Source organism: Diadema setosum, chromosome 1 (genome assembly GCF_964275005.1).
Source record: "Diadema setosum chromosome 1, eeDiaSeto1, whole genome shotgun sequence".
NCBI lineage: Eukaryota > Metazoa > Echinodermata > Echinoidea > Diadematoida > Diadematidae > Diadema > Diadema setosum.
In genome coordinates, this window is record NC_092685.1 from 11,190,322 (window position 1) to 11,210,067 (window position 19,746).

Below are 19,746 nucleotides of genomic sequence, written 5' to 3' on the forward strand. Positions count from 1 at the left end.
TGTAATAAAGTGTGGGTCCCGCACTTTATTAGAATCACTCTTTTTTGGATATCTCAGCCATTTCAAAACCAATTTTCATCAGATAAACGTTGCTCACATGCTCTTTCATATTTCATAAGATGTTTCTCATTATCTCACCAAAAAATGTTAGAAACCTGAAATTAGGTCTCAACTGAAACTCTACGATCCCTTTAAAATGGTACCCCTCGCTCTCTCCCGTGGTCTTATTGCCAACCGGAAAGGACTTTTGCTCTCCAGGTATTGTCGTGATGTTGTCGTAAGGTCTGTTAAAATAGGGCTTCAGAATGCATTTTGCATTCATAAGTTGCTATGTCAAGCATGTCTCAGTCAAGCTTTCTGGAAGTAAGGAAAAGTCTTTGCGATGAAGAGATTTAAGTGTGTTAGTAAACTGGTCTCTTAGGATTGCACACAAGACTAGAAATTTTGCTAGGTCATTTTACAGATGTACTTGATTTTTTTTTTTTTTTTACATATACAAAGAATATATCATGTAAATCTTTTATCATGGTACTTGTCAATTGGCATTTAATGACAAAGATTGTATTCCAATTAAAAATTAAAGCACTTTGCATTCATCTAAATTAGTCTTTGAATTAGTAATCAGTACCATGATTTGCAAGGCCATGAAGTTATCTGATGCTAAGGTGAAATAGCACAGTACCAAGTAACAGGGTGTTCAGATGCCAAAAAAAAAAAAAAAAAAATCATACTAGGAATGGTATAGCTATACCAAAAAAGATATAGCTATACTATGAATTTCTACGTCTGAGTGCTGACTAATGAAAGGACGTATAAAGAACAATGGTCAGAGCATCATTTCAAACTAGAACTCGATAACGAACCAGCATTCCATTGTGTCCACTGTATGTCTGAACGTACAATATGACGACCATAGAACGGTATAACTGAGCGGGGCTTAATGGGAGCGGGCACCAAAGGTGACCCCATAGCTGTCACTCATGACCATAACAGCATGCGCAGTGGGAAACTACACATTTATTTTTCAAAAATGTTTTTCTACGTTTTCCAGAACAGTCGCGATTAGCGTCTGAACGGTCTGTCGGCTATACGACGATTCTTTATACGTCATTTCTTTATCGAGTTTTGGTATCAACTGGCTTGTGTCTGAACAGGGAGTTAAAGTCACTGTCAGCCATCAAGTCACTTTGAGAGTGCGAGTTTATGAAAGAAATGACACCACAGATAATCCTACAGTGTTTCCTTTGTCTCCCAGCCTATGGCTTAAAGACTAGGCTGTGACCTTGCGGCAACTTGAGTCTTTGTGACGTCTCCTGGAGACTAGCCTGGTCTCCGTGGAGTCGCGAGAGAACTAATCATGGTTCAGTGATTGTACGAAGGAGGGTGCAATTGCTTAGTGACATTTCACAAAGTGACCATATGAAACAGCGTGCGACATCACAGTTGCTGTATTTCACAAACAGTGTACTAATTGGAAATTTGTCATGAAAAGTTACATTTTCCCAATAGTATACCATGGAGTATCAAACATGCCAACATTCTAAAATGGTTGAAAGTACTTATGATCACATGAAGCTCTTTTAACCAATCACTAGAGGATAAATTGTTGATCTAAAATATAATTCTGTCTAAGACTGTTGTAAGAAGACAATATATTTCATTATGTACAGATGCTTCCATGCATGTGTTCCTTAATCCTAAAATCTCAGCTATGAGGAACGTGCCAAGTACCTTGACACCATCGTGAAAAACCACAAGGACTCTTCCACTTTTGAGGACTTCTCAGCTCACGTCTTCGAGCCAGCACTGGCCAGGCAGAAGATCCAGAGTAAGTTCATTTCTCTCTGAATTATCAATTTCAATCTGAATAGTTTTTCAGTACAGTTTTCCCTTTGGAATGATGTTAAGCCACAATCCATCCAGAAAATACCCTCTTTTTATGTTGCCAGGCAACAAGGTAGTATTTTTATGGTTTTTGTCAGTTTCTTCTCGAAGAGATAATGTTACAGAACTATAAACTGATTGAATAATTTTACAGAGTACTGTTGATGATGCTATGCTTGCTCAATTTGATGATTGCATTTGCTCTCCACGAGTCTTAGAAAGTCAAGAAAAAGAACAGATTCATGTCAAGGATAATTTCTGAGAAATCATACCTGTGTGAAAATTGAAAGTATGTTTGTTTGTTTTTTTTAGCTGTGGAGGCATTATTATGATCAAATGTATCAAGGACTGTTTTCTTTTTGTTTTTGATATGACAATTTGTTGTACAGCGAAAAAAAAAAAAAGAGAAAAGTGTGATATGTTTCTCTCTTTACAGCAGATCAAGCATTATAGCTTGGTTTGTGAAGGTTACCAGCGCATACATTGTTTATGCAACAAATCATTCTCGGGTTCATTTTTTTTTTTTTTTTTTTTTTTGCATTCTGTGTTGTTTTACACTTGCACACAGAGGGAGGAAAAAAAAATGCTTATTCCTTTGATAATGTGATCATGAACTATAAAAATCGCGTGTGAATCAATATTAGTGAAGATGCATAATTGAAGGTCGTATGTCTGGACCCTCATCACCTCTTGCATTCCATTAGGTAATTGGAGTTTCTTGCATGTATGTGCACAAAAATATTTTGGGTAGGAATATGAAATGTATGGGTGTTGCAATAATCATGGGATTCCAGGAAACCCAACTGGCTGAGCGAGTGATATGTTTTAAGCAGGCGAGTCTGTGATGATTTTAAAATGTGCATGCTGCACAGGTTGGAATCACAATAGCTGTCAATTGAAAAGCCATTTTTTTTTTTTTTTGTAATGACATCAATTAGGAAAAATATAGAAAAGATTGTCAAACTTTGACCAGAGCCACAGTGCCATTGGATAATGCGGTTGATCCAGATGACATATTGTCTTGTGAGATAAAAGTGCTACCTGGTACACACATCTGATGTATATTTTTTCCTTGAGAGATTCTGGTCAAAACTATGGGCAGGGGTAACTCCAAAAGAACTATTCAGTGAGGGGCACAGCCCCGAAGTGAATGGTTCTTTTGGAGGCACCAAGGCCTGTAGTTTTAACCAGAAACTCGAAATTAAGCAAAGGTTTTGTTTTGTTTTATATGTTGGATCAAAAATTTCAACGAAAGAAGGGGAAATGAGGAGGGGGAAGTGTAAAGTGAGAAGTCGTGTGATGGATGCGATGAAGGGATCCTACATTGACCATCATAAGAAGCAGCACATGATGTCAGAACTGCTTTATGATGGATGTTCAAAAATGTTACATTTCACAGAACAACAGTACAAAGCAATGCACAATGTCAGAATTGCTTTTTATGATGTCACAGTTGTTTTGTTGGAAATTGAAACATTTCACAGAGTGACGGTATGATATGAGCAGCGCGCATTGAATGTCAAAATTGCTTTATGGTGTCACAGTTGATTTTTTTAGAAATCATAAAATTTCACAGAGTGACAGTACCATGCAGTGCATGATGTCAGAATTGCTTTGTGATGTAACAATTGTTTGTTTTTACAAAAAAAAGTTACATATCACAGATTGAGGGGTACAAAGCTGTGCTCAATTTCAGAATTGCTTTGTGACATCATATTGCAAATAGTAATACTATTTGCAAGGTGTCATCATAGAAGTGACTTCATTTTGCACATGGTACTTTATGGAGTGTCAAGCATGCCAACTTTCTCATGTAGCTGAAAATGCCTATAATCAAGTGAAGCTCATTCAACCAATCACTAGAGGATAGATTTTTGATCCAAAATATAATGGTGGATAGAGTGAGATGCCATCATCTTGTTGCCCTGAATGTTGCAGTGTCTTATACTAGTAACCAGCTTGAAGAGGACTATTATACTAACAGCTGCTCTAAGCTACACCATTATGTCAAGAAATGTCCTGGAAAAATGAAGCTTTATTTTTATTTTCCTACCAACAAACAGAAAAGGAAAGGACATAAAAGGACATGTTAGAAAAAAACATGATGGAACTCATTTTGGCTTGGAAGAACGTAGAGGCCGTACGCATCAGGAAAAAGAAAGGAGAAAGGGAGAGAAAAAAACAATACATTTATAGAAAGGAAACTGCTGCAAGCTGGCATAATCTAAGCTGTGCAAAAGATGCGAAATGGCCTTAAAACAAAGTGGTGTCTCCAGAGCTGTGTGCTATAAGCAGCTAGTAATGGAGATGTACATACGTGCCCACCAAGTGATGGATGTATCTCTTTATTCTTGCATTAGCCACTTCTCTGACCTAATTGGAGCTGTTCTGCAGTCTCTCCATTAACTTTATACCCCCGCCTTCCCTTGCACGCATCAGACACCAGGTATTTCACGAGCCCCGAGTCATCGGGCAGTGCCCCGGCCCATGGCCATGGTCTGACCTCTGTTGATTCCAAGAGCTCTTCCTTCCTGCCAACAAAGCTTCAGCTCAACGCCAAATCCGCTGGTAATAATAAACCCCTCTCTGATCTCCCCCCCCCCCCCCACCATAACGGTCAGGGGAACACACCGCTTTGTCCAGCTACAGAGGACACTAGTCCGTGTTTATTGATGGTGTCCTTGTTGTGCTGCTTGTGGTCAGTCCTAATCAGTCTAACTTCAACTTTAATCAGCGCTTACATTCTATATTCTACTTTATCCTCATTTGTCACTGAGCGTTATCTTGAAACTTGAACTCTCTAACTCTGGTGTTTGAGTGGGTTTCTTTCTTTTGTTTCTTTTTGTTTGCAGTGTACGTTATTCCCTTTGTATCTCCCGGGCTAACTGTTCCTCTATATTTGTGTATGTTATCAGGGGGTATAGTTATAAACATTGCATGGCTTGCTTTTTGTTTTTTCTTTTTTGTTGTTGATAATATTAATGTGTATTAGTGCATTTTTTTTTTTTTTGCTGTCATTTACACACATATCCACATACTGTTCACAAAACTATACATTTCCTGATTGCTAACATTGCATTTATTTCATGAGTTGAGTTTGCTGTGATATGATGTGTGTCTGTCTATAGTTTTGGAGTGCAAAATAGAATTTGAATGTACAGAATGTTAGAAGATGCATTGAGGGAGTTAACCCATGATAAAACTACAGTCATTATGGAGGTAATTTTTAACACAGATATCTTTCTATATGATCAAGATGAATGATGACTTTCTTAATCATCTCTTATTGTCATGGCGATATTTGTGAAAGGCAAATCAGGTTATATGGGTCTTTGCATAGTTTTTTCTGTTTGCTTGGGTTTATTTAAAACCATCCAAGAGTTCAGAGTCTGTCTGAAGATGTAATGCACATAAGATTTTGAAAAAGTCACTCTCTTCAATCTTCACAAAAGTGTTTGTCATAATTTCAAAATTTGATTGCTTATCCGCTTCTCAGAATTGACAGTTGCATTTATATACCTCATTAAATTTCTTGCCAGAAACCTTTCAGTTTGCAGCACTCTTGAGCGTGTTGTGTGTATTTGTCTAGTTTACTGCTTTGAAGTCTACACTGTTCTTAGATAGGAGGTGTACGTGAAAATATAGTTATCCATACACCAGTTGCACATGACTAATGGGAGATTGAAGTTACAGGATTGAAGGTTTAAAGGGAAGATAAACCCCAAGAACAATGTGGATTGAGTGAAAGCAGCAACATTAGTAGAACACATCAGTGAAAGTTTGAAGAAAATCGGACAATCGATGCAAAAGTTATGAATTTTTAAAGTTTTGGTGTTGGAACCGCTGGATGAGGAGACTACTAGAGGTTATGACGTATGAGTGGACTACAATATCAAGAAAATATAAAGAAAATACTACAAAAATCCATTTTTCATGAAAATTACAAATTCCATCAACTTGATATTGACATATGTTAAGGGTAGCAATTATTCCCCCTGCTTTCTGAAAGCGGTTGGTCCACTGCTCTTTCATAATTCTAGAAAAGAGAATTTTTGTTGAATATCCTTTATATTTTGTTTGTATTGTTGTCCACTCATACGTCATATCCTCTAGTAGTCTCCTCATCCAGCGGTTCCAACACCAAAACTTTAAAAATTCATAACTTTTGCATCGATTGTCCGATTTTTCTCAAACTTTCACTGATGTGTTCTACTAATGTTGCTGCTTTCACTCAATCCACATTGCTCTTTGGGTTTACCTTCCCTTTATGTGTGTGCCATGGTAATGATTTTTTTCTGTGTGGTCACATTTTATTTCCTGTACTAAAATAACCCTGATTAATATGATAACATTATCATTGTATATGTTCATAATAATACAAACCAAATTATGGGGGGGGGGGGGGGGGGGGTGTGTGTGTGTGTGTGTGTGTGTGTGGTTTTTGTTTGTTTGTTTGTTTGTTTGTTTTTTGGTAGTAGCAGTAGTAGTAGTAGATTTTAAAAAGGAACATTCATAGATTTGTGAAGTCCCCCTTTATGCATGCAGTTATGTGCTGTGATCCTGTACTTATTGGGAGGTGCCTGGAGTTTGGTGGCTTCTAAGCTTATCATATTGCACTCAATGAACTTTAGGTCTCTCCAGATTTGTGTGGGTGGTGCCCTTACACATGCATGAACATGTCTAGTGAGTACAACACTTGGCTCAATTTCCACTGGATTTTTGTTGATGTGGCGCTTTGGTGTATCATGTATCAGAATCAGAGTCCTCGAAAAGCTGCCAGCAGAAAGAATGGTGCTAAACTAGCTAGGAGGGTGGTTTTTGTGAGAATTAGAAGCAGAAATCACTGCCTTGCATGTGAGAGGATTTACATAGCATCACTGTGCAAGATAATTTGGTTATGCAGCTAGGCATTCCTGTTTATGCACACCACATTCCAGTACTTTCACTATACATTTAGTCACATTTTTAATTTCGTATATTAACTTTCATGTGTCCATTGCGGGTTGGTTTTTGTTGGCTTTGAAAAGTGACTATAACTCAGGAAACAAAATGACAGCTGAATGGAAGTAAAAGAAGCATGTAGGATATAAGAAAAAATTGAAGTGTCAAGAAATTTGTGAATGTTTTGTGCTAAAATGATATTCTGATATTTCATGATTGTCATCTTACTACCCAGCATTTTTTTTTTTTACTTAAAAAATGTCATTAATATCTCTTTTTTTCAGGGAGAGGGAAGAATAAAAAGCTTTCTGTATAACTCTGCTAAGGACTCAACAGTGTATCCGTTTACATACCGGTAGATATTCCAAAACAAAAATTCTCACGGACATTGATACAACATATTCATGCCTTATATTGGATATATTGTAAGCGATGTTAAGATCACGCAAGTATCCATAGGTAACCATTTGAAGTAGTTCACTGGTGCATAAAGTAGATAAAGATTTAATGATGTATCACATAATTTTCATTCTGACGTTCTGATTTGTTGTTGTTTTCCTGTTTCATATATGATATCCATGGGGCTTTTTGTTTTTATTTGTTTTGTTTTGTTTTGTTTGTTGTTGTTGTTGTGTTTTTTTTTTTGGGGGGGGGGGGGGATAAGCTCCCTGTCTGAAAGCTGTCAGAACTATAATATAAATGATGTTCTGATGTTGACTCTTAACTTCGAGGATAAGCTAACTTCAAGGACAAGCTTGTCATTAAGTATGAGGCACCAAGTGTTGCATAGTCTCTCTTAACACAAAATGACAATTTTATGATGACATCTTTTTTTTGGACAAGTGATATTAATTTCATGGACAAAATAATAGTTTCATTGATGAAATAACAATTTCGTCATGAAATTGTCATCTCGTTGACAGAGTTTACATTATCTCTTGTCAACGAAAAAACGATTTTGTCACAAAATTGTCATTTCGTGACGAAAGGGACCATGCGACATTTGGCACCCCATACTTAACTACGAGCTTATCCTCAAACTTAGCTTAGTCCTCGAGGTTAAGGATAGCCGTCTGAACGTAACTATTGTCTGTCGTCATTGTAATGTTCCATGTAATCCCTTTCTCCCGCTTGCTGTGTGGTGTGATTTATTAGTCAGCATGAAATGTCTTGAATTTGTCATATTTTCTTCATACTCTCAAACAACTGTATGATTACTCTCACTGCTCTGACATGTACTGGCTGGATTTGAAGTTTCAAATGTTCATTAGATTTAATGCAGTTCTATAATTCAATCATCAACCACAAACCATATAATGTCATTGTGCAGTCAAACATTTGAACAAATTTTTTCCCGTTTTAAGAGGCATCGTGCCAAATTTGAGGAGTGGGTGAAAATTTGGTGTTTTTTTAGTTTCAATTGTGTATGTGTGCTTTGCTTTGTTTTGTTTTATTTCATTTTGTTATGTTTTATTAGATAGCATAGGCTTTTTTGTGGCTTAACTAATCCACATTGTTGGAAGAGAGCAATGCCATTAGCGTTTCTATAATACTGTGTGGATGTTTTCTCACATCTTTGGTTTTGTTTGTTTGTTATCGGGTGTGGTTGAGATGGGGCTGTGGAAAATATTTGCATGACAAGTGAAAATCAATTTGATAATTGGCAATGAGAGTCCATGATTGCTTGCATCCTTTTATCAATGTCCCTTTTTCTCCCCCAAAGGGATACTTAAAAGTAGATAAAGTGTTAGAGCTAAAGCCGTGATGCCATCTTGAATAAATGCACACTGACAGTTTTCTTCCTGTCTTTCATTGTTCTTAAAACAAGACGTGGTGTATTACTCGTCGGCCAGAAACAAATGTACGTTCCCTTTTGAACAGAGCTGACGGTACGTGTAATCGCCTCCTTGTCTACATGTCCCCACCTCTATCAATGCATGTACTCATTGATGCCACCCAGTGGAGGAGCAATTTAGAGTTAACCACATCCCTTTTTAGCATCACTCTTTCCTAACATCACCACCACCTAACGATGGGCATTTGATTTTGCTGGAGTTGTTGTGTATTAGGAGTAAAATGAGAGTCCAGTGCTTTTTATATACTTTCAGCTGACAACTTGGTTTAGGTTTAACACCCTCGTGCCAACATTTAGCATTTTATTTCAGGGTGTCTGTCACCATTTGTGATCTACTGCTTTTTGGTATACATCTTTCAGGAGAGTTTTACTTGCCAAATGGGTCTAGATTGGGGTTCTGTTCATTTTCTCACTGTTCGCAAAGTTTATTCAAAGTGATGTCGCCTCCTCGTCTTCTGAAGCAAGTCTGTTCATATCCTGAGATTTGCTCAAAGCCGCATAAATATGCGTTTACCTTGGCAGGTAGAGAGACAGAGTTATAGTAACGGCACCAATGTGTCCTGCCTCTGAGTGTACGACATGGCAGGGGAAGATGTTTGCTGTGATAGAATCAGAATTGAGGCGAGAAAAAAGGAGGAAGCTGCCAGGATGTAGAAATGCATTTATCAAACCATGTTGGAATTTGTCTTGCTCTCTGCAGTGGCGACAAACTACCTCGCCCTCCCTCACGAACCACTTGTGATATTACCTTTCAGCTAATATGAAAGCCACTCGATGAGCAGGATCGTACCAGTAACTTTGGTATTAAATGAAAAAGAGGAAAAAAAAAAATGTGTGCAAATACTGACATGCAGCCGTTGGAAAATTTTCCTTTTGCTTGTATCTGTATGCACTGGAGGGGAGAAGCAACAGAGTATGCTCGTGTTTGCCTAGGACTGCGATTCTATTTTCTTGATTAGTTTGTGCATGATGGAAAACCGTTCAGGTGCCAAGAATTCAAATTAACGCTTATCTCAGCCATACCCAGTGGCATCATAAATCAAGTACCTGTCATTTTATATCACCAAGATGCTTCTAAACTTGCCCCAATCGACATGAATGCACAAGATGGAAGGGGGGACACACTGACTCTTTAAAAAAAAAAAAAAAAAATGGAGACACTCAACACTGGACTAATTTGTTGGTGGAATGGTTACTAATTAAGAATGATATTGCTATTTGCCAATGGCTTTGGATTGACAAGATAATATCTGGCTGTACAATTTTGGAGCTCATTTTCCGTAATAACTGGAAATGAGCGTCGGGTCGTGATAAATGAGAAGTGTCATGACATGCTGGTCATTCATATCGCCCCGCGTAGTACAAGGCAGAAAATCTCATTTGACAGTTTAATTCGTGTCTAACTATCCCTAGCTGTTTGTATTCCTACTAACGCGATGGAAATATTGAATATGAGCATGTTGCTCTGATTTGTGTCTGCTACAACGCACACCCTGACATTCATCCTCCTTTGGCTGAAGAGAAAAAAAAAATATATATATGCCATATAACTGTGCAGATAGTGGTATCAGCTATGTATCAACAACCTTTTTTATAACAAAAAACTCATAATTCTGCCACACATTTTGATATGCAACTGTATAGATTGCCTAAAAGATTTTTTGTCAAAAGTATTGATTTCTTTTTTACCATTTTTATTGCACCGGGTAATCATAACTCCAGTGGCAACCAAACCAACACTGACATCACATGCAATGAAATATTTAGCATGCTGGCAAACATCACTAAGTCTACATCCATTAATGCTCAGAATAGTTTTGTGTATGATTTTGGTGTCAAATGCAGATCCTATTAGATCATATTTATACAATAACTTCTTTTATAGTGATTGAGATTTAATTTGAACTGACCTAGCTGCACATCTTTTTTGACATAGTATGAGAGGTGTTTTGTTGTGAGGTAAACCATTCATCTTGAAGATATCTTCTTTGCCATCCATGTGCCAATTTTTTGTCTCTTTTTTTTTAAAGATTTTGTTCTGTTTTGTTCAGACAATACTTTGAGCAAACTTCAGCAAGCATAAAGTTAGAAAATTATGTGTGGACAATTCACTGATGTGAAGTCATGGCAGGTTTTTGTCCTTCGTTTTCAAATAATGCTAATTCCTTTGAACGTAACTTTGTTCAGAAAGGGTTGACCTAGAAAATATTAACAACTTGAGAATTTCAAATCGGGGTTTGGAAAGAAGCATACGCAAAACGTAGAGCTCCTGTGCAGTCGTTGTTGAGTGCGGTACATTTTTAACGGAGCAATGGTTCTTTAGTGTGAGACATAGGGGGTACATTGCCTGCTGTACCTGTGCCAGACTTTAACCAGAGTAAGGTTCTGTAACACCCAGGTAGGCTGTGCAGATCTGCACTAGTTATGGTCTCTTTCCTCACTGGTGTCAGTCCCCAAGCAGCTGAGTTATCATCTGGATCAGCTAGCACTGGTGCAAACTCATAATTATGATATTGACAGAATGAGCAGACTGTCTGTGTGTGTATGCGCCTGCCTATGGGCTTCTGTGCGCGTGTGTGTGTCTACGGTAACACCCTACCCAACGCTGTATACCTGTTACGATATCCTTTACAATATCCTAATACGAAAACAATCGTAAAACCTTCATTTAACTTAGATTTAACATACTACATCGAAACAACATAGCATTATACTATCCTTGTTCATTTTGTGTCTGAAAATTTACCCCTAATGTGCAGATTTACATAATTTGCAGTAGAGATGTTTGGGGAATTTCTATATAAGATTCAGTCTAATTCCCCTTTGTCTGAACTTGTTGCGGTGATACACTCAAGCAAAACAAATGTCAATTTTTTTCTTAAGGTTGTTTTGCACAATGATAAAGATGCAATTGATTATTTGTCTTTACTCTTGTTCTGTGAGCCCTTGATTTCGTAACATGAGTAGTCTTGCAGAGAAATACAATAAAGTGACTAGATGAGGGATGACCTGTTAAACAGCTGCCACAACATTTCATCCATGGCTGCTCCATGACACTTGCATGACTAGTGTATCATTGTTTCACGGGAGGCGGCGGGATAATGCCCGACTAAACAGGAGTCAGTATCGTTCTCGGTACTCACAGAATGTTTTCCCTGCTTTTCACATTGTGCGATGTAGCGTGATCTTTGATTTCATATACACAGTTGCCAATTGCCATAATAACGCGATGAAATAAGGCCACTGTCATGCATTGTGAATTCTGTATTGACTTTCCAGTATTTTTTATACCATGCAAACATGATGGAAAAGGTAAGTATAGTGCTGTCCATCTCTCCCCAAACCCTAAATAGAGATCAGAGTTTTACAACGAGTAGAGTGCTCTGATCGAGGTCTGGTTTCTTTCCTTGATGAGTATGTCAGAGTCCTGATAATTTGGTTGAGAGCAGTATTTATTCTGTTCTTCATTGATCATATTAAAATAGTCATTATTTGTTATATTCTCTTTCCTTTTCTAACTCGCCCCTCCCCCTTCAACTTTGTCTCTTTTTTCCTACCATGTGATTCTCTCTGTGTGCCCATCTATACGTGCCTGACTAATTACCGTTGTATTTTTTTCAAATAACGCTCATCTAAACATCAATCATTTGCCTGTGCCCTCCAATATCTTGTTCTGCTACATCTGTCCCTCCACCTGTGTTCCATCTAACAATGCATTGTTATTAAACTTGTTTGGACATGTCTGCTGGTTCTTATCTTATATTACATCTCTATCTTCAATTTGATGTTTACTTCCATCTCTTGTTAATTTGTGTTCAATTCTATATCCCCCTCCAATACCACTCCTGTTTATGTTAACTCCTGTCCCCACTTTCGAAACATCTGTGTTTCATTTACCTTGTAAAACTGTATCCTAATTTCTCCCCGTATGTGCTCTTTGTGTGCCTGTTTATCATCTGTTTATGTCTTGTTTTTTTCTGTAATGTATTTTTATCATATCTTTTCTAAATTATCCTGAATTGCAATCATTTGCCTGTATCCTATATCTTTTCCTTTTCTAATTTTGTGTGTTAAAATTGCGCATTTCTTCCATTCTTCCACTGCCCTGCCTCTCCGTTGTCTTTGTATTTGTCTTGTGCCTCATTTTCCGCATAAACATGTTTTCTCTCTATCTATCTCTCTCTCTCTCTCGTGTGCTCTTTCCCTCTTTCTCTCTCCCACTCTCCCATACCAATGAACTTCAGCAGAAAAGCCCCATCAGTCCTCACCATCGGGGAGTGTGACGAGGCCCAAGAGTTTCTCCCAGCCCGAGAGACTGATCCTCTCCAGCGCCATCCAGGGCCAGTCGGGATCGGCGTCCCCGTCAACCGCGATGAAGGTGGCTGGGAGCCAGGGAACTCTGGACAGGCACTCACCTCGTCTCGGCAGCCACAAGGAAACCCGGGGTGGGTCCAATTTGCCGAGATTCACGACTCTCGGTGTCCTTCGACGAGTCGAGGCATAGTGCCTCGACTCAAGAAATTCCCTCAAGAAATTCCCTCCCCCATCGGCAGGGTGGAGGGGTCGTTGATTGTAGTGCTTATGAGATAGGATCCCAAAGGGTGTGAAATGAAACAAGGAGTGCATACAAAATCTTTCCTCCTGTTAATCAAGGAAAAGGCAAAGATATCCAAAAAGAGGAGTGTTGTGTATTGCAGACAGAGTCTAGAACTTGTGGTTGACAAAGTTGATGCATATATAGTGTATGTCAAGTCACTCAGTGTTAGGTATTACAAATTTGCCCCACCCCCCCCCCCAAAAAAAAAAAAAAAGGAAAGAGAGATGTCCAGGAAAATCATCATGATGCCCACATTGGTCACATGTTGTTGTAATCATGTACATGTAATGTTTTGCCATCTTCCTCAAACATAGAGGACAAATGATGAAGTAACTCATTGTGACCCGATGTAGCTCACTGTAGCTTCCTTTTAAAGCATCGTTCAGCATGTCTTCAGAGCATTCCCACCAGTATGCCATGTTCATGTAGAGATAAGACAAAGTGGCCTGATTCATTTTCCCCCATCTCTCTCTCACTCTCTAGGGGAGGAGAGGACACCATCTGGAGAGATTCCTGAGAAGAGCACCCAGACGGATCTATCCGCATCATCCAGCTCTATCACCATGGCAACTACAGCTTCTTCCACTTCTACTGCAGTCCCCGGTATCAACCCCAACAGGCCTCACAGTCGCACGAAGAGACAGTCCTCGTCTGGCTCGGGGACCTCCGAGACGACTCCTCCAGAAAGCCCAGTGACACGAAAGAAATAACGCGCAGACGCCAGGGTCGTAAGGGACTAACAAAATAAGCATTACAGGAGTGCATGCCCGACTCTGGCTGAGACCAACACAATGTCACCTGTGATAGCTGCTGTTAAGCAGAGTCCTCTCATCCTCTTGCTCCACTACAAGAGTGAAATGTAGGACTCCCAAGTGGAGGACTGATTGGGCCCGGCATCTCCTGTGTGCAGTCTCAGGTCTTGGGCAACGCTCTCGTGGAGACGTGGTGGCGGAAGTTCCCTGGTGAAAACGGTCATGGTTTGAAAGTTGTAAAACGGTGGCATGCACCACAAGACTGGTACCAAGCAGCATGGCTGTTCTGAAACATCAGGAACTGTACCACCGAGGATGGAAGGAAACTCCCTGAAGACACGATGCCATGCTAGATCAGCTGACACAACACCATCCTGAAAGAAGAAGGGGGACAAGGAACCTGAAACACGTCATCTGAAGTCTCAGGCTCCAGGAGATGTGGAGATCTTGCAGAGACTCATTACCGAGGGGCAGTGACCTTCAAGTTCTTGCGTCTATCTTTCTTATAATGTCGGCAAAGACTGCGATGACCACATCAGCAGCAAGTGCTGGTAGTTTGGAAAATTCATCAGATTCACAGCTCAGTGCATGGCTGGCAGGGAGCTGTAACGATCACAAATTACCCCATGTACCACAGATAGACTACATTACACTCACAAACTCAGTTAAAAGACTGCTGCATTGATTGATTGTGTGTCTCATTATTTCTTTGTCACTGAGCTATCATGATATTCCATGGCCGGTTCCAGAGAAGTCCATGATAAAAGTTTTAACGTTTGTTGCTCGAGATTATGATTGGCTTGCATCGAAATTTCACGATGCCTCTATCAAACAAGCTAAGAGCAAATTATCCAAATCAACGTGCAAAGATGAGAATACATTTTGACCTATTATACAATGCAGTCATACACTTTTTTTGCTTCTCTTGGCAAGAGAGGGACAAAACCTCAACATCCTCTCTGCCAGACTATGTCTTAAGAGTAATATCTAGCATGGTTTGCTTTAAACCACTCTCTCACATTCAGTATATTGTTTTTAGACCACCAGCAGCAGCAGGCCTTTTTGTTTTTCTTTTAATCATACAGTCAAAGCAACCATCTTGTATCTGAATTGACTGGAGGCAGAGAGCTCACCTCCTCCCCCGTCTTTCCCTCCCCTCCCGTGCCCTCAGTCCTGCCTCCCTTCCCAGTACCCCGCCTCCCTGCCCATGCCCTCTACAATGCTGTGAATCTACCAGTAACCAGATCATCTGTCTGTCTGTGCCAGCTTTGCATCATGCCACAGCTTCTTGCTCTTCTTCGCCACACAACGAAGAGACAACACTTGACGTTGCAAGAAATTTGGGTTTGGTTTATCTGAACTGCACTCTTTGTGTTCTCCTCCTTCTCCCCCCCCCCCCCCCCCCTTCCCAATCCTGTGCACTGGATGAAACTGAACATGGATGCAACTCAAGTCTGCTCCAGTTTGAGATGTACCAAAGTATTATCTCCATAAAATTGCTAACGATTCGGTGATTCATCCGTGTCACCACGGTTCTCTGCGATACATCATTTGAACGTGCATCCAGAGCTACAATTTGACAGATTCCTGCGGAAAAGTTTGCACAGACTGCAAACTTATGTGTCTGGCATTGATTTAGAGAAAGGGGAGCTAAGCATAACATTTGCACTATTCACAGGTTACCTCAATAGATTTTAGAGCAATTCACTACTTTGTATCACTGCCACCTTGTATAAGTAATTTATTGCATGAAGGATATTTGTAAAGATAGAGAAATTAAATACATGAACGCTAATTACTTCTTTTTTTTTTTGTGAAAGATTCTAGGCAAATACTGATGTTCCTGTCCTCACGTGCATAACTTACACAATTTCATATGGAAGATTTTGATGTGATACCTATTTCGCCAATTGTCTTATTGCATCAATAGTGTAAGGGAGATTCTTCGTAGGAAAGCACATGATAGTCTTTTGGGGCAGAATTATTGTAACATATTGTTGAATGATAAGCCATGTTTACATATCAGAACTCTAATTAGGACACTCTTTATTTGTCATTTTTCTATATTAATATCAAATGCACCTACGTGTTTTGTGATTATGATTTGCAACTGTAGAGATAAGCAGTGAAGCACCCAAAGTATTAAATGTTAGAGGCAACGATCATTTCAATAATGTATGGTCTGTGGAAAGCAAGTTTTTGCTGAATTGAAACACAAATATGCACTATTCCATGCAAGTCATTTCCCAAATTGTCACCACGGCTCTGATGAACTCAGATTAACCAGTAGCGTCAGCATTGTCAACATGAACGAGATGAACTCCGATTAACACCTGGAGCAACAAAGAGCCGATATCTATTCAAGGTGACAGCATGTCTCACAGTGACACGGGTTACCTTTTTATAGGGATGATACAAGGCAGTCCTCCTACCTGAATGTATACATTTAGTTACGTTTTACACTTTGGACTGATTTATTCCTTCATGCCTATTTTTGAATGTGCAGAGTCCACTCTCGAGAAAGTGCAATACTGTGTGAAATGTGTGTATGTAAGTTCCTTTGTATCCAGCTCATCACTCTTTCACATCATGTGTCTCTGTTTGTTCTGTTTTGTTATTAGTTGGAGGTTTTTTTTCACCGTGTGCTAATGTCTGTGTGCATCTCCCTCAAACACACTGGATTTATCTTACAGGATTTATTTCCTCCCAGTGAGTGTAAAAAACAGAAAGTGCTCTGGTGAATTTCACACATTTTTGAAGCCAAACTGTAATACCAGTGACTTTAATAAGCTGTGCTCACTGTTGTCATGCAGATGTGTTGATGGATGTCCAATTTATGTGAAGTCAAGGTCCTTTATTCTTAGTGTATATCTCAACAGTGATGGAGCTCATTACAGTGTTCACAATAATTGCCCACTGTTTACATGAAAAATGATGATTGCTCTCATAGAGATTCTCTTTCTGTTCCCCATTATTTGCTTCTGTGTACATTGCATACTTTATTGTGGCTTATGAAATCCTGATTTTACTGCAAACTTTAAAGGACTGTGTTAGCTCTTGCACTCTCTTATTTTTTCCTTGTGCATGATTCCATCTTTTGATTGACACAGATTCAGAAGATGGAACTTCTGGAGAGGGTAAAGGAGGAGTTGCCTTCATCCAAAAGTAACTACCTCCAAGTATCACATTTGAACCGAGTGACTTTTTTTTTTTTTTTGGGGGGGGGGGGGGGGAAGAGAAACAAATCACAGCCTATGCATCGCATTTGCATGGGAGAGCGAGTATGTAACCAATTTATCTGAGTCTGAGTAGAATTGGCATAATGAGAATAACTTTACAGTGTGTGGCAGCTCTCCAAACAGAGATAGGATAAGCAGAAATAAGATTGATGGTATGAATTTGTTCTCGAGCCTTCTCACTTGTCATTATCATCATCACCACTATCACTACCGCCACCCTCATCACCATCACCACTATCATCATTACCGCCACCCTCATCACCATCATCATCCAATATCCTCTGTCCCCACTCCATTGGGTTTGGCTGTTTCATCTTCCTGCACATCCCTTCATTAAGCTGCCTCGTCTCTACTCCACTTAAAAGGAGACCAGGTACTTTGATGTCCACCGCAAAGTGTCTCTTCCCAGGTCTTGTTGGGGTCTGCTCTGTGGTTTTGAACCCGACGCTGAGGTTTCTAGACTTCCTGTGGCTTATGGCTGTCATCTTTCCTTACCACACACCCACGCCAGCTCATATCCTTGCTCGCTATGGAGTGAAATCATTTGTGAGTGACCAAATGAAAGCTGTATAGAGAAAAATGAAGTCTTAAACGTTAGAAAAACACACACTTGAAATCATAAAAAGAAAAATGGACATCCTTTTCTGGTAAAAATGTGAATTGAAAAATTGAAATGGATTGAAAATATGTAGGTATGAATGATTATTTTATACTTTGAGTGAATAACTTCATGTTCATTAGTCTAAATCTTGGTGCCCCTTCCCTTGCCACCTGGAAAGAGTAGGAGAGCATAGCATGCTGCCACACAATTCTGACCGTAATCTAGCAACAAATTCAAATTCCTGTCGTGAGATTTCAATAGAGAAGATCTCTATTCAGGCTATTGAAGCAACACAGTAATTCTGTAAGCACCAGACTCAGATGTATCCAGTGTGTGCAACACTTCTGCACCTTGAGGGGACAAACAATGAAATTTGAACTCTTATCTTTTTTCAGACTACCTTGAGAAAAGCGCAATCAATTGGAGAGCTAATCCCCCCCCCCCCCAACAGAAAATAAATGAATAAGTAAAGGAATAATACATGTATTAATTTTTACTGTACAAGCAGTTTTCTAGTTGTTGCTTTGTTTACATTTAGGGATCAGCGGAGATTAGAGTATATTGTGACAAACTTGATGAATGAAAAGATAAAATATTGATAACAATATTACTGTTGTTGCTGTTCTTTTCACATAACCATCTGTCATAGATTATTTCTAGTAAGTACCATTGAGACATTAAACATTATATTTTAAACAGTTTATTTCATTACTTCTGACCAGACTTTGATAGTAGAATTGCTATTCAAGTTTATTTTTGATAGCTTATTTCAGTAGTTTGATCATCCTATTCCCAGTTATTAGTCCAGGAATGTTTGTCCATTTAAGTGTCCTGAAAAACAAACATATCTATTCTAAGATGCATCCTTGTACCAAAATTACTTTTTTTATGAGTCAGTGATACATTTGAATTGGCAGAATTTCTATAGTAAAACCTTGCCAAAACTGGCACTGCACATATCCACATTGGAACATGGTAGATGCACTGCCTACCACTGACAGAAACAAGTGCCCACACTCTGTGCAATGTGCACTGGTAGAATACTACATTTACTTCATTTTGTATCAAGACGTTATAGCTCATTCTTTCTTGATTTTTTTCCCCTCTTCGAGTATCTTTTTTTTTTTCTAGGGGTTTGTATGTGTAGATTACATTTCAATTGCTGCCAATATTTCATCTAGAAGTGTGTTTCATGTGTCTTTGTGTCATAAGGTTTAATTGGTATCGAAGGCGTGCATATTTTTGGTTCGTTACTAAAGTCGACCTTGTTATTAAGTGGAATCCACTTAAAGGCACTAGAGAAAACTCTTCAAGTTAAGGAGAATTTCAAAATATAAAATACAATGAACACAAAGTTTTATCCATTCCGGGCTATGACTTTTCTTCCACTTGTGCGAGGTCGACTTTTGCGGTGTTGATTGTGACTTGCCAAGAAGTAGGGCGCGTTGAATAGGGGAAGGTGTTAAAGGCCGTCACAGATTTGAGAATGGGGTAGAGTAAGAGGACTGTACGGAGGCAGTGGGAGAGAGCCTCGGCAGCCGACACCTCCGCGATGCGAGCAGCTGTGACTGGCTCGCTGCTACCGGAAATCTTTTCTTCCAAGCTCCAATGGGTGCTGACCCGGTTCTTTCTGCACTGCTTCCTCCCATCAGACCCGTCCCTTTTGTCACTCAGCCTCCCGAGGAACTCCCCCTCTCCCTCTCTCGCCTCTCTGCCTCTTTCCTCTTCCTTCTATTTTCTTACCCATCAACATCTCAAGTCAGTTATCCGCGAAGGAATTTCGAATTCTCCCTTTAGAATTTCCATATTCTGTCCTTGGACTCGATGGTGTTAGGATGCATTGAGATTGCCTAGGGAAGGGAAAAAAACAGGTGGCA

General features: G+C 39.3%; 1 protein-coding gene across 1 annotated transcript in view; it reads left to right on the top strand.

Moving 5' to 3' along the window:
* LOC140226827 (ral GTPase-activating protein subunit alpha-1-like) overlaps nt 1–15,074 on the top strand; it is a 102,676-nt gene extending 87,602 nt beyond the window's left edge. Inside the window, 4 exon segments of the mRNA XM_072307258.1 lie at nt 1,710–1,828; nt 4,324–4,452; nt 12,925–13,125; nt 13,761–15,074. Of these exon segments, the coding sequence (XP_072163359.1) occupies nt 1,710–1,828; nt 4,324–4,452; nt 12,925–13,125; nt 13,761–13,987 (676 nt within the window). The 3' untranslated portion in view covers nt 13,988–15,074.
* Nucleotides 15,075–19,746: the final 4,672 nt, after the last annotated feature.